We start from the raw sequence: 23,184 nt of genomic DNA, 5'->3' as shown, positions 1-23,184 counted from the left end.
CCTCCTATTTTTTTCTCGCCCCTGTTTAGAGCATGATCGATGATAATGTTTTGCGTCTCAGCAACCCATTCTAACCATTGCACGGCCACGTCCGAATATTTTTTATGCCTCGTTCTATAATTGTCGGCGGAGGGGATCGCCAGCGTTTTTGGAGCAAGAAAGTTAGTTTGGAAGACTTTCATACACGCCGAGGCGATTGTAACGCAGGTAAAAGGATCCACGAGTGTTTCAGCGATGAATTCAGACATAAATTTGGAGCAGGCTGCAGCCAAGATTTTTGTATCGTTATCACAATACATAATGGCCTCGGCTTTAAAATCGAAAATTGCGTTTTTTTTCCGCACGTACCACGCGTTAAATTCCTCTCTTTCTCCCTCTGACATATTTGCGACCCCGTAAGCCGCTGAGTCCGGGTACGGACCGACATAGTTCAGATTTTTTTCTGAACTGAACAGGTGCGGAAAGTAACCTTTGCGGATGATTTCGTCTTTCAGCCGGATCCCCAGGGCTTTAGGCATCTGAGATAAGCGCATTGTAAGGAAAGATAACGAATCTATATATTTCTGTTTAAAGGCGGCGTCTGTCATGAGTAATAGTTTACTCCCGGTCATAATCACAGCGGGGGTTACGCCCTGCTGGACTAAATACTTTAGAAGCAAATAGCCGTCAAAACCTTTTGAGTTGTGAGCGATGAACACGTATTCTTTGAATTTTCTCGTTCTAAAATGTTTAAAGAAGCGGGCTACGCAGTCTGTCCCCCATGCGCTCCAAAAATCACCCGTCTTTGTTACAGCGCTGACGTAAAACGGTACGTGTTCCCCGTTATTATCGACATACGTTTCAAAATCATAAAAAACATATTTCTCTGAATGCGTCTCTTCAGCTTTGACCGGCGTCATATAGCAGAGGTGACCCTCGCTCGGCTCCTGGAGAGCCTCGCCGCATATATGACACCTCTTCTGCTTACACACGTGCGGAGCGCTGTTTTTAGAAAACGCTATGTAATACTCACGTTTACATCGAGAGCATTTTTTTCTGTTATCACACACATTAACGAACTTACCGGCGGAAGGACGATACTTCGGCTGTTTATGCAGGCTGTAACAAGGAGAGCGACACTCCTTGTTACATCCGCTGCAGAATACAGGGTTATTTTTCTCATAACACTGCGTGGATTCACAAATTTTACAATATGACGGACAATTATGGGAGGCGTGGTTATTGTACCCCTCAAAGCAAAACTTACATACATATTTCACTCCCAAAAATCTCTTTAAATCGATGATTCCGTAAAAATGATTATTAAACAGAAAAACGAAAAGAGTTTTCTGCTGCGCCGGTATTCCTGTCTGGAATTTTGTCAGCTTTCTCTCCCCTTCGGCTCTGAAAAACACCACAATTTTACAACCCAGAGCGTTTTCAAATTTTCCCACCTGCTCTAAAGATACCGGCGTAGCTTCCGTTAATCCGACGCTATTTTGTAACGCCAGCCCGCACTGCTCCGCCTCGTGCGTAGTCAGATGAGGATTCAATAACTGAACGAGGTTTATCGCGAAACATAAACTGTTGTCAGGATTATACACGATATTAAGGCATTTGGATTTTTTCCTCAGAACCTCGTGATGGAGGAGGTCATCTATTCTGCGCTTCCCCGCGCCGTTCTGGTTGCGGATGACTTGAACCACTAATTCCAGAGACTCGTCGGCTAAAACGTTGGAATTGGATTGTATCAATCGTTCTAACAGATTTTGGAAGCCCGTCATATCGCCAGCGTCGTTATATGAGCTGATCAAAGCGGCCTCGTTGTAGACTGAGTCCCCACGAATCTCCATTTGGATAAAGTCCCCGGCCCTGGCGTGTGTTAAAGCCTTTTCGACCGAGTTATGAAGAGCCCCTACGACGTTACGGTAAAATTCCGCGTAGTCGGGAATTTCGTCGGCGCGCTGGAAATTGAGAGGCAGCCTGATTTCGATATTGTTAAAAGCAGGTCTCCTGATGACGTTAGCAGCCCCACCGCCCGTCATGGGAGAGTGTCGGCTGGGTCCCGGTCGTGCATCATCCCCGTCTTCCATCAAAACAGAGATCGCCGCGTTTATCGGGGTTAAACGAGCTCTGTTTAAAATCTCTTCTCCGCGCACATTGCGCGGGGAGGGACTTCTTAAAGGTGAAAAAGCGCGAGCGTCGTTAGGCATTTGATTTAATTCATCCACCGCGGATTGGACGTGAGGATTAACTTCACACGCGAGGAGGTTTACGGCGTTATTTAACGGAGTCAGACGTACCTGGTTCAACGCCGCGGGACCGGACTCGTCTGGAGGTGAGGTGTGCGGGGGGTCAGGGGGCTCTTCAGTATCAGACTGGACCGTCGAATTTATAGCGTTAATCGCAGAAATGATGTAGGGGTTAATTTCTTCCGATTCTCGTTCAGCCGCTAAATTGTTAAGAGCCTCATTTAACGGTGTTAAACGAACACGGCTTAAAAGTCTCTCTCCGGACTCGATGTTATTTCGAGGCGGTGAATTTAACGCCTCGGGTAATGGACCATCTGCTCCAGGAGCGCTCCCTGCTGAGTCGATTATTGAAGCGTTTAAATCCAATACACGTCCGAAGTTATTTTCCCGATGTGAATTCTCTCCTTCCATCTTTTAAAATCTGTAGCAGGAAGAATCTACCTCAAGAAATTCAGTTAATATACCTCTTCAAATGAATTCTCCCGTTCCATCGGAATAAGAGAAAAAATAAAAAAATAAAAACAGACTACACATTTTCAAGAAAGTTGCGTGATGAGGTTAATCCCAGCTCAGAATATCTTCGAGCCTTGCGTGTCGGTGGAAAATAGATGGTCTCCCTCCACCGCGTGCTGAAAAAAGAGAAAATCGTTAGTTATTAAATATTTAAAATAAATAAATAAATACATAAACTCCGACTCCTTACCGTGTACATCCGTGGATCGTTTTACGGGTCTCTCCCGCTGACCCGCTTCTCCATGGGCTGTGACAGAAAAAATCGGGTTATTCCAGAGTTTTTAACCGTGATTTAATCTTGATCGCTGTACTTACATCTGCGTGGTGAAGTCGGGGCTTCCAGCCTTCGAACTTCTTCAGGGGGCTCTGACTTGATTTCTAGAATTAACATAAATAAATGAATACAAAGCATCACCCTCGCAAGCGGATATTCTGTACTATTTCAAATATATTACCGAGGACGGGTCCGAACGCGCTCTGGACCGTCTGCGTGGTTTTGTCTAAAAAAAAAAAAAAAAAAAGACAGTTTCAGACGGCGTGCATCATTTAAAAACACTCATTTCTATCAAAACAGATTACTTAAATCACTTACCCTGAAAGCTGATGCGGTTTTCGCACTCTGCTCGAAGACAAGAAAACTTAATTAAACAACATGGTTTTCCAGGATTTTTTCCGCAAATGTATTCTATTTTATACCCATAGCTGGGGGTCCAGGCATCTTCACTCTTCACCGGTCGTAGTGGAAATGCTCGCTGACTCGTTCCCAGGGACGTAAGTGATAAGGAGCATTGTTGATTGTTCGGGCTCGGGGCAGCATCTCCGCTCAGAGGGTGTCCCGCGCACCATGATCGATCGGCTAATATCTTAAAAGAAAACATCATCTGGCGTGAGTGATAAGGAGCATTGTTTATTGTTCTTCGGGTTCATCACCTCGGGGCAGCATCTCCGCTCAGCGGGTGTCCCGCCACACACACACACACACGCACGCACACACACACACACACGCACTCACACAGACACAGCATCTGCAACAGGTTTTACAGCCGTGGGGTCATGTTTCCGCGAGCGGCTCTATGCGTGGGTATTTGACCGTCTTGCTGCAAAGACTTACAGCCGAGAGACGGCTATTTGTACCCCCTTCTTTAATTTACGAATTAAAAAACAGAAAAGGAAACGTAATAATTTAAGAATTAAAAATATTAAAGGGGCATTAAATAATAGACACTGATTTATGTTTAATTATTTCAGAATTAGTTAATTCTTTAATACATTAAAAAGATCTAGGTATTTTTAATCGTTCTTTAATTCATGAAATAAAATGACATTAAAATATTAGACCCTGGGTGGGAGGGGAGGTAAGGCTTGGAGGCGGTGCTTGGCCGGGGTTAGGGGAGGAGCTTGGGGGGTGGGGCTAGGGGAGGAGCCAGGGGCGGAACTAGGGGAGAAGCCGGGGGCGGGGCTTGGGGGCGGGACATACTGACGTCATCGACTCTGATTGGATGTGACGTCATAAGGGGCGTGGGCTCGGAGGCGGGACTAGGGGAGGGGCTTAGGGGCAGGACATAGTGACGTCATCGATTCTGATTGGCTATGACGTCATAGAGGGGGCGGGGCTTTGATAGGCAGCTGTCACTTTTTTGACGAAAGGTGGGTCAGTTTTCTCTCTTGTATGTCATCAGCCTCACATTGGGGTAAATGTGAGGCATTATTTGTAAAGTGCTTTGAGCTTCTGATGCAGATGGAAAAGCGCTATATAAATACAGTCCATTTACCATTTAAAATACCCTCAGCCGTATGAGCATTTTTATGTCTGCCAAGAACATATTAAAATCATCTGCATTTATTTACTCTCTTTCATTTGTCTGTTAGCAGGATTACATCAAAACTACTGCACAGAATTTTTTTTTTTATGAAATTTTCACCACAGATAAATATTAGGCCATGAAAGACTCAGCATTGTCTTCATCATAATTTGCAGTTGTTTAATTGGTATCCCAGTGTAAAGTCTATCCCCCTTTTAACATCAATGACAGCTTGGAGTCTTTTGTTGTCGTTGTGGTCGAGGCTCTCTGATGGTGAAGCTGCCACTGAATATGTCTTGGACTTTATTTACATCAATTATGAAGAAATAAAAACAATATGGCACTTTATGGTAAATCTGCATGGAGTAGACAGTTCTCAAAAACTGAGTGACTGTGCAAGAAGGAGAAGAGTGAGGAAAGCCACCAAGACACCCAGAAGAAGTTCTCGGCTTAAGTGTCTGTGATTGGAGAAACTGTGCACAGTGCAAACTTTGCATTTTGTATCACCAGTTATACAGCTTCATGATGAAGAAGAGCAGAGGAGGATTTTCTTAAAAAGACTTAAAAGGTTAGTTACAAATTGCAAGAAGGTACATCTGAGATACAAGACTAGATTTGATCTGTTTTGATGAAACAAAATCCTTCTCCGCTCTACTCGACTATGAAGTGAAGAGAGTTGATGCAAAATTTGTGCACAGTGCGCCGACTCTCCAACTATATCTGTGATGTGCTGGTCAGGATCAGATCATTCTGAACCACCCTTTAAACCTCCAGTGGAAACCATCTCTCCTTTGTGTCTGGTCAAAGGACTTTTAGTCTCAGATTTGTACGGAGGCCCCCGAGGCTCAGGTGGAAGGAAATTTAACAATTTTGTAAACCATGTGCACAGATTCCTGTGTTTGTTTATTGCACGGTCAGCTTCATGGACCTGTGTGTGTGTGTGTGTGTGTGTGTTACATAATTAATTAAAGAAAACTATTTATGCTAAAATTCAGAGGATGGATAATGTTGAAAACATGAACACAGTCAGATGTTAGTGTCAGTAAGAGCTCACTTCTGTCCAGCAGACACTCGTTGTCCTTTGAAATAAATGGGATGTCCCTTTGACCAGTCACTCTTCAGAGACACCAAGCTGGGTTCAGGTTCAGGTCCAGCAGAGGGCGCTGTGTCCTGCTGTGGTCTGGAACACACACAAAGCTCTGAGCAGTGGAAGAAAGTACTGGAAACTTAAGTACAAGTACTGTTACATTGCTGAAAGAATACTCATTTACATGTAAAAGTTTGAGTGTTAAAAAGTACTTTAGTTGAAAGTGCTCTTCTCAAAAACTACTGTATTTTGTTATGTCATTGTTTTCTTACTACATTGTGAGGTCCTGTGAATTATCCGGTACAATATTTCACCCAAAAAATACGTACTCAGAGTACTAACTACTTTTTTCACTTGCTATTTAATCAGTTATATATCATATATCATATATATTATAAAACAAGTCCTTTCAGCTGCTCCTTTGTTTTTCACTCTGCATGTTGAATTTTGGCACAAGATTTATGTTGGATGCCTTTCCTGTCACAACTCCACATTACAAGGAGAAAGGTGGCAGGGCTGTTCAAGTTCGTTCGATCTATCTATATATACAGAGCTTTGTGAAGAAGTGAAAAATAATAACCAATGTCTTCAGAAACAGGGTTTTCCTGCAGTCGTGGAGCAACAGAGCTGCACCATCATGCAGAGTTTCATATTTAGGGTGTTTACGCTCTGTTTTCACAGGAAATTATTATTATTATTACAACCCCTGGCAATAATTATGGAATCACCGGCCTCGGAGGATGTTCATGCAGTTGTTTAATTTTGTAGAAAAAAAGCAGATCACAGACATGACACAAAACTAAACAGAGGGAAAAAAATAAGCGAAAAAGAAATAAACGAAGCAATCAACCGAAGCATTGCTTCAATCTGCGAACCACGCTTCGATTGGTTCAAGGTTCAAAACAAAGCCGCGCTGCAGAAAAGTTGATTAAGGACCCGCTGCAGGGTCTGTAATCAATGTAGAGAAATGATCATTTTCCTGACAAACACCCGCCAAAACAACGGCCACTCTGAAGGACTGATAACAGAATCGTTAAGCACAAAGCTTATTGATGTCGGTGGATTGAATCATTTCTTAACGATACCCGAAAGGAACCGGTTCTCGATACCCATCCCTAATAATGACGGTGTGATGATGTGAGCTCTGACCTCTGACCTGGTCAACAGTCACAGTTTCAGGTCCTGGTCTCACCTCTGATCTATAATCTGGATCTCATGGTCCTCACACAGACGGGTTTTCAGTGGTCCCTCCTCTGTGTCCTCACACTGATCCATAGCAGAGTCCACACCTTCACACGAACACAACATGCTGTCACACAGGATTTCCCAGCATTCCTTTGTGTCACATGACAAACTTGAATCTCTGTTGACTGTCTGAATATTTATGAGGTCAGCACTTCTTTTGTTTTTGTTTCTCACATCATTGAAGCCCATCTTGTATTTGGTAATAATTTTGTCATTAAAACAGCTGATCAGACACCTGCAATGATTGAAAAAAAGTTGTTTAAAAACTGTTTTAAAAAACCCAAACATGAAGTGACTTTTGAAGCTTTACTTGGAAATTTGTGTTTTCTTATTCTTCACACATTCATCTCATGAAATTTATCATAAAGTTGAATTTGATTAAAAATGGAGGAGGAAAAAAATACTTACATTTTTGATCTGGTAAAAAAATTACTACTTTATCATTAATTTATTTATCAAATCATTTCTTCTCAAATCTTTTTAAAAAGTTGTTTGACAGCAGCTTGTGGCTCATCTTGCTGATGACGATGTCGTTGAGTGACTGCAGTCGGCATTTTGAACTTATCACTCTGTGGAGACGACAATAAGATGGTGGATGATCTTCTCCTGGTGATGGATCTTTGTGCAGCGTTCAATACAGTTCAGTAATTTCTTATGTTTATATTCTAACACTAAGATGATGTCATTGGTCCCACAAAACAGACACCAGATTGATCAGCAGCTGATGGTAAAGTTGAAGCATGTGTCATTTTTCTTAAAAAAAAAAAAAATCTCCAGGTGATCACACTGACTTTTGACCTGCATTTTCAAGCCATTACAAAGAATACAACCCCTGGCAAAACTTATGGAATCACTGGCCTCGGAGGATGTTCATTCTGTTGTTTAATTTTGTAGAAAAAAAAGCAGCTCACATGACATGACACAAAGCTAAAGTCTTTTCATATGGCAACTTTCTGGCTTTAAGAAACACTATAAGAAATCAAGAAAAAAAGATTGTGGCAGTCAGTAACGGTTACTTTTTTAGACCAAGCAGAGGAAAAAAAAAATATGGACTCACTCAATTCTGAGGAATAAATTATGGAATCACCCTGTAAATTTCCATCCCCAAAACTAACACCTGCATCAAATCACATCTGCTCGTTGACATTGACCCTATGTCATGAAATTGACCCTGTGTCTTTTTGCAAGGAATGTTTTTGCAGTTTTTGCTCTATGGCAAGATGCATTATCATCTTGAAAAATGATTTCATCATCCCCAAACATCAGAAAAGTGTCCAAAATATCAACATAAACTTGTGCATTTATTGATGATGTAATGACAGCCATCTCCCCAGTGCCTTTACCTGACATGCAGCCCCATATCATCAATGACTGTGGAAATTTACATGTTCTCTTCAGGCAGTCATCTTTATAAATCTCATTGGAAAGGCACCAAACAAAAGTTCCAGCATCATCACCTTGCCCAATGCAGATTTGAGATTCATCACTGAATATGACTTTCATCCAGTCATCCACAGTCCACGATTGCTTTTCTTTAGCCCATTGTAACCTTGTTTTTTTCTGTTTAGGTGTTAATGATGGCTTTCGTTTAGCTTTTCTGTATGTAAATCCCATTTCCTTTAGGCGGTTTCTTACAGTTCGGTCACAGACGTTGACTCCAGTTTCCTCCCATTCGTTCCTCATTTGTTTTGTTGTGCATTTTCGATTTTTGAGACATATTGCTTTAAGTTTTCTGTCTTGACGCTTTGATGTCTTCCTTGGTCTACCAGTATGTTTGCTTTTAACAACCTTCCCATGTTTGTATTTGGTCCAGAGTTTAGACACAGCTGACTGTGAACAACCAACATCTTTTGCAACATTGCGTGATGATTTACCCTCTTTTTAGAGTTTGATAATCCTCTCCTTTGTTTCAATTGACATTTCTCATGTTGGAGCCATGATTCATGTCAGTCCACTTGGTGCAGCAGCTCTCCAAGGTGTGATCACTCCTTTTTAGATGCAGACTAACAAGCAGATGTGATTTGATGCAGGTGTTAGTTTTGGGGATGAAAATTTACAGGGTGATTCCATAATTTATTCCTCAGAATTGAGTGATTCCATATTTTTTGCCTCTGCTTGGTCTAAAAAATTAACCGTTACTGACTGCCACAATCTTTTTTTCTTGATTTCTTATAGTGTTTCTTAAAGCCAGAAAGTTGCCATCTGAAATGACTTTAGTTTTGTGTCATGTCTGTGATCTGCTTTTTTTCTACAAAATTAAACAACTGAATAAACATCCTCCGAGGCCGGTGATTCCATAATTACTGCCAGGGGTTGTACTTTCATTAGTGGACAGTCTTACAGATAGCTTAAATTCAGCGCTCAAAACCACACTTGATAAGATTGCGCCTCCTCTATTAAGGCCATGCCTCCCCAAGGCACAGTCGCCTTGGTTCAACGGTTACTTGCATGACCTTAGGCAGAAGGCTAGAGGTTTGGAACGGAAATGGCGTAGTTCCCAATTAGAGGTGTTCCACCTTGTGTGGCGTGATGCTATTTTCGTGTTGCCGGTGGAACCATGGGGTGTCACTGTTGCCCCACGGACTAGTACAAGTAGTGGAAGTGGGGTGTTGAGTGGCAAGTGCCAGTTTCCAAGGGAGGCCGGGGCATTACCTGGGTCCATACTTTGTGTTGATGCAACAGATTGTTTGGTGAGTTTTTATTGTTTTGTGGTTTAAATTATTTGCACAGAAGTAAATCTTTTTTATGGTTTTATGGCAGGGTTGCATTTAAATCAACATTTCGCATTGGCTGACCAACAGATGCAGTGAGAAGCGAGACTTGTGATGCACAGGTACATCTGTTTTAATACATGAGTTTTATTAAAGTAGTTTGAACTTAAATATTGATTTGCCTTGTTTTTTGTTTTACAGTGATGTAGTTTTCTGCTGTTTTCTGCCTCCCCCTTTGTACAACAAAGGGGGAGGCAGAAATACCCAGAAAGTTTTGTCATCACTCAGTGTCAGAACAAAGATGGCTACAGTTCAATGAAAAGTCAAGAAATACAAGTACATATGGAAAGTAATAGTGAGGAAAAAATTTTAAAAAAGAAAAAGTGAATTTATTTCATTCCTGGATCATCTGTTTCATAACTCATAAAACCAAAGATTGTTATAGTTAACATCTCTGGTGTGTTTTCTGAACATTATTTTTGACGGCTCTTTCACAATATTTCTCCCAGTTTCTTCACGATGTCTGAGTGAATTCTACCTCATGTTAGTGGTTCCTCACGCTCTCATTTTGACGTCTGCTACGTGTGCATTTGCAGTAACTCTACTTCCTGTCCCTTGAGTTTCCACTTTCATGTGCACTCAGACTTCCTCATTGTTTCACACATTATAAAACTATACAAAGCCACTCACTGAAGTGTCAGAATGTCTTGCTCTCATTTGTGCTTTCTCATGTTCTTTACTCGTGTTTATGCCACAATTACTGTTGCAAGGTGCTGCTTCGCGTTTCTTGAGTTGCTGATTTCTGATCTGTCAAACTGGTATGTTGATTTGGTCTGTCCTGGCTCGCCGCTTGTTTATTTGGACTACTCCTTTCCTGCTTCCATCATGGGTACCATTGCCTGACAGACTGTTTTCCTTTGCACAGAACTCTCGCCTGTGTCCTCATACATTCTCACCATCAGTTTCCACCTGGATGAATTTGTGGTACGGACTTCCTCTGCTCTGACTGTTTCAGTTGTTTCTATCCTGAATAAAACTGACTTTTACCAAACACCAGTGTTGTTCTCTATACTGGGGGTGCCACTCCAGTAGTTTCAAAGAAAAATTTCATGGAAATGCCAGAATTTGCAAACATCATAGCAGGAAAATACATTAAACTTCCTGTTTGACAACGACAGCTAGATGGTGCTGTGATAGTGCTGCTGCCATTTTAGACTGAAACCAGAAATGGAACAGAACACAGTCTTCAGACAAGACGAACGAAAAACAGAATTCTAAATGTTTAAAAAAATTACTGGTACGTTAAGTCAACCTCTACTGGGCATCATGCTGGCATAAGAGTTTTGTGTAAGATCTTGGGTGGGTTGAGGCCCATCCGTGCTCCATTCTCATTACACATGTGGACCTGCATCAGGAAGGTCATCCAGCGTAACATCAACATGTGGATCCATATAGGATCTATGGTGGAGACCCAAATAAAATGAGAAAAGCCAAAAGAAAGCTGTTGTGAAGCTTTTCTTTGAATGCACAGCAGGTAGCTCAGTGGAATAAGAGTGGAGGCACCAACATGTAGGGTTTTTGTTGTTGTTGGGTTTTTTCCAAGTTCTTTTCAAATACCAATGACCCTGGACTTGACACTTCATCTACATTTTCCCAGTCCACTCAGCTGGAAGTGGAGACCTGTTTTAGCTGTGGAAGAAATGATGTTTCAATCTAACAGCCAATCAGCTTTTGCACAGCAGAAACCCGGTTTTCAGTCCAGGTCAGTTGGTGACACTAAAGATAATAAAACAAGTGTTTGTAGGTGAAAAACATCTGATGTGATCTGAGCTGCAAAAACAGTCACCCTGCTTCACTCTTTAGACACATCCAGAGTTTGAGAGTTGCATTTTAAAGAAAAGAGCAAACCTCCACAGTTCACCCAACAACAGCTGGTTAGAAACAGAAACAAGAGAAACAGAGGGACACCAGACGAGTGATCTGACTGGACAGCAGGGACACCTGTATGAAAATACGAGGGCTGTCAATAAAGTATAGGTCCTTTTTATTTTTTTCAAAAACTATATGGATTTCATTCATATGTTTTTACGTCAGACATGCTTGAACCCTCGTGCGCATGCGTGAGTTTTTCCACGGCTGTCGGTGACGTCATTCGCCTGTGAGCACTCCTTGTGGGAGGAGTCGTCCAGCCCCTCGTCGGAATTCCTTTGTCTGAGAAGTTGCTGAGAGACTGGCGCTTTGTTTGATCAAACTTTTTTCGAAACCTGTGAGACACATCGAAGTGGACACGGTTCGAAAAATTAAGCTGGTTTTCAGTGAAAATTTTAACGGCTGATGAGAGATTTTGAGGTGATACTGTCGCTTTAAGGACTTCCCACGGTGCGAGACGTCGCGCAGCGCTCTCAGGCGCCATCGTCAGCCTGTTTCAAGCTGAAAACCTCCACATTTCAGGCTGTATTGATCCAGGACGTCGTGAGAGAACAGAGAAGTTTCAGAAGAAGTCGGTTTCAGCATTTTATCCGGATATTCCACTGTTAAAGGAGATTTTTTTAATGAAAGACGTGCGGACGGGTCCGCGCGTCAGGACGCAGCCGGCGCAGTGCGGCGGCACAGGAAAAACACCTCCGTGTTGATAACCATTTGTAAAATCCAGGCGGCTTTTGATGGCTTTCAGTGGAGTGAGTATATGAGAAATTGTTTAACAGCTGGACATGTTCCAACTTGTCCTTAAGGCTTCCAACAGAGGTGTTTTTCCTGTGGCGGAGTGTCGCAGCGGCTGTGAGCAGACGCTGCAATCCGTCCGCACGTCTTTCATTAAAAAAACTCCTTTAACAGAGGAATATCTGGATAAAATGCTGAAACCGACTTCTTCTGAAACTTCTCTGTTCTCTCACGACGTCCTGGATCAATAGAGCCTGAAATGTGGAGGTTTTCAGCTTGAAACAGGCTGACGATGGCGCCTGAGAGCGCTGCGCGACGTCTCGCACCGTGGGAAGTCCTTAAAGCGACAGTCTCACCTCAAAATCTCTCATCAGCCGTTAAAATTTTCACTGAAAACCAGCTTAATTTTTCGAACCGTGTCCACTTCGATGTGTCTCACAGGTTTAGAAAAAAGTTTGATCAAACAAAGCGCCAGTCTCTCAGCAACTTCTCAGACAAAGGAATTCCGACGACGGGCTGGACGACTCCTCCCACAAGGAGTGCTCACAGGCGAATGACGTCACCGACAGGCGTGGAAAAACTCACGCATGCGCACGAGGGTTCAAGCATGTCTGACGTAAAAACATATGAATGAAATCCATATAGTTTTTGAAAAAAATAAAAAGGACCTATACTTTATTGACAGACCTCGTATATCACTGACATGTCTGTTCTTGAACAAACACCATCACTGTCTCAGTCATCCAGTAAATAACCATGTGTGATCTGCTGGTCGATTGCCAACAGAACTTGTTCCATCAACAATCCAGTATTCACATGAACAGTCCCATCACCATGACAGACAGACAGAGGACATTCCTCCATGAAACAAATGACAACATATAAAACTTCATGAAATCAGACAAAAGTCAAATACTGACCTGATCATGAGCAGGCAACCAAATGGATGAAAATTCTCAGACAAAAGTGGTAGAGAAAGATTGAGTTTGTCAGAAGAACCCCTGAAGTAAACCTCCACAGCCTCTTTACACTCACAGAACTATAAGTGAGAACACAAACGTCTGCATCAGCTGAACCGCACCTTAAACAGACTGTAAGCTGCAGCTCCTCAGTACAAAGTCCAAAGTGCTGATAACAGTAAAGACCCCGTCACACATAGCAAGAATGTGGAGGAATCATGCCATAATCTGACACAGTTGGGAGGAAAAGAGGCGTGGTCATCCAGATTACCTTGTCCACACCTGCACGATGACATCCAAAGCACATGTAGACAACAGGGAGACAACACAGACTGCTGTCAGATGGCCATAAAAGGTGCTGCAGACTGTCCGATGTCCAAACATCTGGATGGCAAACACAGGACTGGGGGGCTGTGTACCTCACGCGCATGTGAGTGTGCAGCGTGGCACACGTGGGGCTGCAATAATCACTCAGCCTGTCTGTGTGTGTGTGTGTGTGTGTGTGTGTGCGTGCATATATGAGCCATTAAGAGCGTGCACACAATGCACGCTCTCTTAGTGCCACTGGACAGCTTTGCTAAAGGTTTTCTGGCGTTGTGCCATGTTCCATGCAAAATTTGGAAAATAAAGTCAGCCGTGTAGGATAGAAGCGACTTCATCGTCAAAGCTTTGAGAGGTAAATTTATTGTTCAGTCCCATGTACAGTAAAACTCACCTAAACCTTCATTGTATAAACTGGATATTTGCAGTCACCAGATAAAAAAGTCTAAATGTTTTTGTATTGTTTTCCATGTAATAAACATGGTTTGTGCTGAAACTCACAAACTCCGCCTGAAGATTCTCTGTTGTGTTCGTGCTGGCTGTCCCCAGATGTGGTCAAATCCCACGATATCACACAGGGGTTCAAATGAGACTGTGCTGCCCTATGAGAACATCATTAACCTCATACAACAAAAAACCTTGAATTTGTACTCCCACTTTAAGATATTAATGTCTTATAGTTTTTAATATATTTTTTTTATTTTGTCTTTTAAATGTTTCTATATTTGTTGTGTGGGCCGCTGAAGAGGAGGTACTGCTGGCCCACCACCACTAGAGGGCGCCCTGCCTGGAGTGCGGGCTCCAGGCACCGGAGGGCGCTGCCGCCTTACAGGAGCAGCCAGGATGACAGCTGTCACCCATCACCGGAGACAGCTGATCCCAATCAATACGGAGGTATATCAGCAGGACGGCATCTCCACCTCATTTGCCGAGATATCGCCTTACCAAAGAGGTAACCATTTCAGCCTGCACATACGTGTGTCTTTACTTGTATTCTTGTTTGATTGTCTATAGGACAGCTGACTACTAGACAACATTCGGATAAGTACTCACCTTCCTACATTGTTGTTGACGAGAGGTGGAGGTGGACTCTCCACCCTCCGTGTTACTGGGTGCAGCCGCATCCACACCTGACTGTTTCTGTTTCTTGCCAGCAGTACCGGATCCGACGAGCGGAGGCAGTGGCCACCTGGGAATTCGGGACTTGGCGGCTCCAGTATTCCCGGGGTTCGGTGGCAGAGGAAATCGGGTTGGTTCCGGTTCGACTTGGACAGACGTCTCCTATCGTCGAGCCTGCCCACACGACACCGTTGTAATTGGACTCCATTTCGATATTGTAACCGGTTGTATTTGTTGTGCCTGTTTCACAACAGTAAAAGCAGTGTTATTCGACTCCTCCATTGTCCGTTCATTTGCGCCCCCTGTTGTGGGTCCGTGTTCCTACACTTTCACAACAATATTTAACTGTTCCTCCTACTTTCATTTCATCGTGTCAGAGTCTGTTTCATTTGACTTTTTGATTCAACTGTAAACCTGAAGCTGATTCATAAAGAACAGTCACAAAACAGCAGCACAGACATGTGGTGACGTCATCTCGGAGCTCGATTCAGGGCTTCACTGCAGTCAGGACTCGACACAAGCTTCAGAGTTTCGACACACGGTTCACAGTCCGAACACACTGCACTACAATTAAATACTGATAAATTACAAGAATACGTCAACGCGTTTTAACTCAGACTCGTCATCAGTGCGTTTTCTTCACATAAACGTAAGTTTGATACAGTTATTAACTTTGAGCAAATGTGTGGTCTGAGGTCCGACGGCGAAGTGAATCTCTTCCACCGAACCAGAAAAAAAATCAATCAATCAATCAATTTTTTTATATAGCGCCAAATCACAACAAACAGTTGCCCCAAGGCGCTTTATATTGTAAGGCAAGGCCATACAATAATTATGTAAAACCCCAACGGTCAAAACGACCCCCTGTGAGCAAGCACTTGGCTACAGTGGGAAGGAAAAACTCCCTTTTAACAGGAAGAAACCTCCAGCAGAACCAGGCTCAGGGAGGGGCAGTCTTCTGCTGGGACTGGTTGGGGCTGAGGGAGAGAACCAGGAAAAAGACATGCGGTGGAGGGGAGCAGAGATCAATCACTAATGATTAAATGCAGAGTGGTGCATACAGAGCAAAAAGAGAAAGAAACAGTGCATCATGGGAACCCCCCAGCAGTCTACGTCTATAGCAGCATAACTAAGGGATGGTTCAGGGTCACCTGATCCAGCCCTAACTATAAGCTTTAGCAAAAAGGAAAGTTTTAAGCCTAATCTTAAAAGTAGAGAGGGTGTCTGTCTCCCTGATCTGAATTGGGAGCTGGTTCCACAGGAGAGGAGCCTGAAAGCTGAAGGCTCTGCCTCCCATTCTATTCTTACAAACCCTAGGAACTACAAGTAAGCCTGCAGTCTGAGAGCGAAGCGCTTTATTGGGGTGATATGGTACTACGAGGTCCCTAAGATAAGATGGGACCTGATTATTCAAAACCTTATAAGTAAGAAGAATAATTTTAAATTCTATTCTAGAATTAACAGGAAGCCAATGAAGAGAGGCCAATATGGGTGAGATATGCTCTCTCCTTCTAGTCCCCGTCTCTCCTTCTAGTCCCTGATTTTAGAGATATTGCGTAAATGCAAAAAAGCAGTCCTACATATTTGTTTAATATGCGCTTTGAATGACATATCCTGATCAAAAATGACTCCAAGATTTCTCACAGTATTACTAGAGGTCAGGGTAATGCCATCCAGAGTAAGGATCTGGTTAGATACCATGTTTCTAAGATTTGTGGGGCCAAGTACAATAACTTCAGTTTTATCTGACTTTAAAAGCAGGAAATTAGAGGTCATCCATGTCTTTATGTCTGTAAGACAATCCTGCAGTTTAGCTAATTGGTGTGTGTCCTCTGGCTTCATGGATAGATAAAGCTGGGTATCATCTGCGTAACAATGAAAATTTAAGCAATACCGTAATACTGCCTAAGGGAAGCATGTATAAAGTGAATAAAATTGGTCCTAGCACAGAACCTTGTGGAACTCCATAATTAACTTTAGTCTGTGAAGAAGATTCCCCATTTACATGAACAAATTGTAATCTATTAGACAAATATGATTCAAACCACCGCAGCGCAGCGCCTTTAATACCTATGGCATGCTCTAATCTCTGTAATAAAATTTTATGGTCAACAGTATCAAAATCAGCACTGAGGTCTAACAGAACAAGCACAGAGATGAGTCCACTGTCCGAGGCCATAAGAAGATCATTTGTAACCTTCACTAATGCTGTTTCTGTACTATGATGAATTCTAAAACTTGACTGAAACTCTTCAAATAGACCATTCCTCTGCAGATGATCAGTTAGCTGTTTTACAACTACCCTTTCAAGAATTTTTGAGAGAAAAGGAAGGTTGGAGATTGGCCTATAATTAGCTAAGATAGCTGGGTCAAGTGATGGCTTTTTAAGTAATGGTTTAATTACTGCCACCTTAAAAGCCTGTGGTACATAGCCAACTAACAAAGATAGATTGATCATATTTAAGATCGAAGCATTAAATAATGGTAGGGCTTCCTTGAGCAGCCTGGTAGGAATGGGGTCTAATAAACATGATGATGGTTTGGATGAAGTAACTAATGAAAATAACTCAGACAGAACAATCGGAGAGAAAGAGTCTAACCAAATACCGGCATCACTGAAAGCAGCCAAAGATAACGATACGTCTTTGGGATGGTTATGAGTAATTTTTTCTCTAATAGTTAAAATTTTGTTAGCAAAGAAAGTCATGAAGTCATTACTAGTTAAAGTTAATGGAATACTCAGCTCAATAGAGCTCTGACTCTTTGTCAGCCTGGCTACAGTGCTGAAAAGAAACCTGGGGTTGTTCTTATTTTCTTCAATTAGTGATGAGTAGAAAGATGTCCTAGCTTTACGGAGGGCTTTTTTATAGAGCAACAGACTCTTTTTCCAGGCTAAGTGAAGATCTTCTAAATTAGTGAGACGCCATTTCCTCTCCAACTTACGGGTTATCTGCTTTAAGCTACGAGTTTGTGAGTTATACCACGGAGTCAGGCACTTCTGATTTAAAGCTCTCTTTTTTAGAGGAGCTACAGCATCCAAAGTTGTCTTCAATGAGGATGTAAAACTATTGACGAGATACTCTATCTCACTTACAGAGTTTAAGTGAGATAGAGTAAATCGAGAAAACAATCTACAAACCGACATTTTACACTTAACAACGTTATCCTAAAGTATCAAACAATATTTACCTGATCACCAGAGGTCAACAGCAAAGACACAAAGACGCAGACGACAGTCCAAAAGACAAAGTGAAAGTTAAAAAAAAAACTCCACCTCAGGTTCTGTAACCCGGAAGAGAGAGAAATGGTACAATACCGCCCCCAGTGGTCAGAGTGAGGACTACAAGATAGTTCTGCAGTTCAAAGAAGATCAAAGCACTTTACAATCATGTCTCACGGTCATACGCACTATGACGTCAGGGTTTGCTCACAAGGAGCCTCATGTACAAAGTGAACTTACGCACAAAAACCTGCATACGCCGCCTCCACGTCCACGTGCAAATGTATGTATGACAGGCGTGAAATATAAAAAAAAGGGAGATGGGACCACGGTGGACCGTTCGAGCGCAGCAACAGCGTGGCTCCTTTATTGCACGTTCTCGCGCGCATTCCCGTACACACACACACAAAAGCGGGAGCCCTTCGCTCCTGCCTCCCGCCTACGGCAACACAACAGTGCCAACATTAACCCTGTGCCGCTTCACAGTAAATAAAGGAAATAAATAAAGCAAAGACATCAGAAAGTCTGTTACACACGTCCCCCCCTCAACACGAAACGTCCTTGTTTCTGGTACCACTGTAAACAAAGCACATACATCATAATAAACAATAACATCAACAAAAAAACAAAACAGTATAACCGACTCCTGAATAATTGGATGTAATTAGCATCCACCAATCACCGTAAAATCATAACAAATGCGCTGCACGGGACTTAAAACCTAATAAAGTCTTTGAGGTGCGCCGGAGGTCGTACCTCTCTTCCCCCACGAGATCGAGTGGGCACCGATGCCCCCAAATCCCCCAGAGTCCGTAATCTCCACTCGCAGCCTCAGACTGACCCTCCACATCTGGGGCCTTGACGACTGGCCGGATGGGACTGCAAGCCAGAGGAGCAGCAGGAGGCGTATGCGTCGGCAGTGGCAGAGTGTATGGCTTGAGTCTGTCATGGTGAACAACCTGGGCTTGTTCCATTGAGTCCAGAGGGTTAACAATGCGATATGTCAGGGCATCTTCCCCACCTGAAGCTAACACCTGAGCAATCTGATAGGGGCCTTTCCAGTGTGGCGCTAACTTGGTTCGGTTTTCAGTGGGATTATTCAGCCACACCAGTGCACCCACACCATAGGCGCGGTGACAGCCACTTTCGTCGTAGTACAGTTTCTGCCGATCATGAGATTCTGCCAAATTGAGCCGAGCCAAGCTGAATGTGGACTTCAACCTCTCTGCCATAGCCGACACATACTCCGCCTGCGTCCCCGCGCCCCCGCGCCCCCGCGGTCTCGAATACCTGATGGTACATGCACGTCAGCTGGAACCCGCGCTTCACGCCCGTGCATGAGAAAGTAGGGGGTGAACTGGGTACTGGAATGCTTAGAAGTGTTGTAGGCAAAAGCCACTTGCTTCACATATGAGTCCCATTCACCCCCATGCGACAGCAGCATTTTAGCCAGTTGATCAATCAGAGTCCTATTATGACGTTCCACCATGCCATCAGATTTGGGGTTGTATGCTGTGGTGTGTGTTTTCTTTATGCCAAATCGCTGACACAGGCTCTGAATCACTTCTGCCTCAAACTGGCGGCCCTGATCACTGTGAAGGACTTCAGGGACCCCATGCACCAACACATAATCCTCAAACAGGCAGTGAGCCACCGTCTGTGCTGTCTGATTTGGCAGGGCGTACAGATTAACAAATTTGGAGAAGTAATCCTCCATCACTAGAACGTATCTGTTCCCCCTGGAGGTCAAAGGTAACTCCAAAATGTCTGCCGCCACCCTCTATAGTGGACGGGCCACCTGAGACCCCCCCATAGGTGCTCTCAGTCTGGGAACAGGGCACCGGCGGGTCTGGCAGGCCTCACACTGCTCGCACCAGGGCCAATAGTAAGACCGTCGGGCCGTCTCCCACACTCGCTCCGCCGAGAAGTGGGCCGCCGTAGGCTCCCCATGTAATTGTGGCAGGAGCTCAGGCACCATAGATGAGGGGACCACCACCTGAATTTGGTCCTCCCCAGGTGCTGTCAGCCGCACAGTCCGACACAGCAGTCCACCTACCATTGATAGGCGGCTGAAATCTGTTCCAAGTTTCCTCAGTTTGGCAGAGGACCCCTTGAGTAGCCGACGAGGTAGTTTAGCCGCGTTCCGTTCCAACAACACCACTATGGTGCTAATATCTGGGTCCTCCTGTTGCTGGGCCCGGAGCTCAGAGTCGCTCCCCGACAGGGAGTAGGCAGCCTCCGGACCTGAATTGGACACCCCGAGAGGTGATGAGCAGCCCGACTCTCCCACGGAGGCGACCGTGAGCTCCTCAGCCAGCCTATCTGGGTCCCTTCGGGGGGAAGAAGCCGGTCGGCGTGACAGTGCATCCGCGTTGTTGTGCTGGACACCAGCCTTGTGAATCATGACCCAGTTAAACGGATCCAGCTCTAAAATCCACCTACTCCTATGACCCGTTGGGTCACTGTCCATAGCCATGTTCCTGATGCACAACAGCGGACGATGGTCAGTTATGATAGAGAAAGTGGAAAGCCCCACATAGTGTTTGAACTCACGCACGGCCCACACGACCGCCCACAGTTCTCTATCAAAAGTGGACCACCTCTTCTGTGTTTTTGTGAGGGACTGACTGGCATATGCCACTACTCTCTCAACCTCCCCCCATCCTGTGCCAACACCGCACCCACTGCCTCATTGGAGGCATCGGTGTAAACTTTAAAGGGGAGTGCGAAATTTGGCAGTGTTACCAAAGGAGAGGAGGTCAGGACCCGCTTAAAGTAGGAAAAGGCCTCCTCACAATCAGTTGTCCATTCAAAAGGCACATTCTTACCCACCAGGTAACTCAGTGGGGCTGCATGTTTTGAGAAGTCCTTCACGAACCTCCTGTAATACGAACATAGGCCCACAAATGCTCTCACCTCTGCCGAGGTACGTGGAGTGGGCCAGGCCCTCACCTTGTCCGTATTACGGGGATCTGGTTGGAGACCCTGCCGAGAAACCACGTGGCCCAAAAAAACCACATGATCCCTCGCGAAATGGCATTTGCTTGGATTCAATTTCAGCCCGGCCTGCTGTATCCTGGACAGAACCTCCTCGATGTGGAGGAGATGATCGCCAAAGGAGCGGCTGTAAATCAGTATATCGTCCAGATATACCATGCAAATGTGCCAGGGCAGACCCCTCAGAACAAGCTCCATCATCCGCTGGAAGGTGGCCGGAGAGTTTGACAAACCCATCAGCATGGCCCTCCACTGGTAGAGGCCCCTGCCAGTTGTAAAGGCTGTCTTCTCACGGTCCTCCTCAGCTACCTCAACCTGCCAGTAACCATTAGAAAAGTCAAGTGTGCTGAACCAGGCCGAGCCTGCTAACAAATCAAGGCTGTCATCCACACGTGGTAGAGGGTGTGAATCTTTAATCATCACCGCATTAAGGCGACGGTAATCGATACAAAACCTCCACTGTCCCCCTTTCTTCCTCACCAACACCACCGGGGATGCCCAGGGACTGCAACTCTCCTCTACCACTCTGTCTGCCAGCAGGCTAGCTACTTGGCGCTCAATCTCAGCCCTTTTCTCGGGAGATGTGCGATAGGGCTGTTGTTTAATGGGGGGATGGTCACCGGTTCTAATGCGATGCGACACCAATCTGCACTTGCCCGTGTTCCTGTCAGACAGGTTGAAAACATCTGAAAACCTCAGAAGGAGCTCTGAGAGCTCCTGCTTCTGCTGCATGGTAATGGGTGACTGATCTAAGATGAAGGTGTTCCTCGTTGGCGGAGGTGAGGCGCCCCCAACATTAGCAATACTGGGGACAAAACAAGAAGTCATCAGAGTGATGTGCACATCAGAGACACAGTGATGAGCAAATAACACATCCACGTGTTTGCAATTATATGGATGGATATGAAAGCATGCGCAAAGTGATGCGGAAAATGGCACCAACAGTGGCTGCGTTAGCATTGTTAAAGCACTTTGCAAATTGTGGAATCTGACATGAGCGTGTATTGAGGGAACGCGAGGATTTACTTACAAATAACAATAACTGGCTCATGAACCAATTTCAGTTACCAGGTCACTGTGACTGGAGTTGCGCATAGAACTGCGGCCAGGTCAGAGCACAATGCAAGGTGATGGGAGGTGATGGTCTAGTGGTTAAGGAGTTGGGCTTGAGTCCAGAAGATCATGAGTTCAAATCCCCGCCTGACTGGAAAATCACTAAGGGCCCTTGGGCAAGGCCTTTAATCTCCTATTGCTCCCGGTGTGTAGTGAGCGCCTTGTATGGCAGCACCCTGACATCGGGGTGAATGTGAGGCATAATTGTAAAGCGCTTTGAGTGTCTGATGCAGATGGAAAAGCGCTATATAAATGCAGTCCATTTACAACCCAGGGGTTTTCTGTGCTACACAGGTGCTGACCACTGGTCAGGAGTGTGCCAGTCAGCCTTGCACCGAGCCATGTCAGCTGTGAAATGCAGTCATCCAAATCTCATCCAGGTACATCACATTCCAACATTACAGTGCATTGTGCAGCGAGAGCCGGTTTCCCGAATATAATAATATTCAGGGCCGGTAGTCAGACTATAGTATCACAGGCGGTGGAGGTTGAACGTCCAACACAAAGTTTTCAAAAAATCAGTGAATTTTTTCAGTTCAACACGTCCGACATAATCTCATAAAATCATGATTTTATCAAGAATATTTAAAAAAAAAAACACTTTCTGTTGAAGTAAAACTATTAACAAACTGTTACAGTTAATTCAGGACTAACGTCCGTTATTGAGCGCTGTGTAAGAGTCTCAGACACATGGTGTTTCTGTATAAATGTGGGGTTTTATTGTTATTTATTTAATAGCATGTCAGTAAAAAAACAAATCTTTCCCAAATATTAATTAAAAAGATGTCAGAGATTTTTGTCCTTTCAGGAGGATGTGAAAGTAAAAGACTTATTTTAAAGTTTTACAGCCTGATCATTGTTCTCCAGAAGTTTGAAGAATTAGTTCATAATCAATTTTTAATAATAAAAAAACACTTTAATTTTAAGGGTAAAGCGTATAAAGAGAATTTGTGTTTCTTCAAAGCTGATTTAGTTTTTTTTGATAATTTATTGAAACATTCTTGTTTAATTAATTCCAGTTTTCAAACTTATTCCAAAGCTTTAAAGTGACTTTCTAAAACAATAAAATCTCTATAGAATCTGTTTGTCACTGCTGCTGGCACACAGTCAGGTTCATAAGTATTTGGACACATACACTTTGTTGTTGTTGTTGTTTAATTGTTTTGTGTCTGTAAACAACCACATGAAGCTGAAATGAAACAGAA

The 23,184-nt window shown here is 43.9% G+C and overlaps 1 protein-coding gene across 1 annotated transcript in view; it reads right to left on the bottom strand.

Annotated features, from left to right (window-relative positions):
- Window positions 1-7,082, bottom strand: part of LOC117503795 (NLR family CARD domain-containing protein 3-like) — a 554,615-nt gene extending 547,533 nt beyond the window's left edge. Inside the window, exons 1-2 of the mRNA XM_034163051.1 lie at window positions 6,826-7,082; window positions 5,601-5,726 (exon numbers count right to left, since the gene is read on the bottom strand). Coding sequence (XP_034018942.1) covers window positions 5,601-5,726; window positions 6,826-7,067 — 368 coding nt within the window. The 5' untranslated portion in view covers window positions 7,068-7,082. The remainder of the gene's footprint in view (window positions 1-5,600; window positions 5,727-6,825) is intronic.
- Window positions 7,083-23,184: the final 16,102 nt, after the last annotated feature.

This window comes from Thalassophryne amazonica, chromosome 22, assembly GCF_902500255.1.
Source record: "Thalassophryne amazonica chromosome 22, fThaAma1.1, whole genome shotgun sequence".
Lineage (NCBI taxonomy): Eukaryota > Metazoa > Chordata > Actinopteri > Batrachoidiformes > Batrachoididae > Thalassophryne > Thalassophryne amazonica.
Note: the sequence above shows the minus strand (reverse complement) of the source record. Positions and strands in the feature narration are given on the sequence as shown.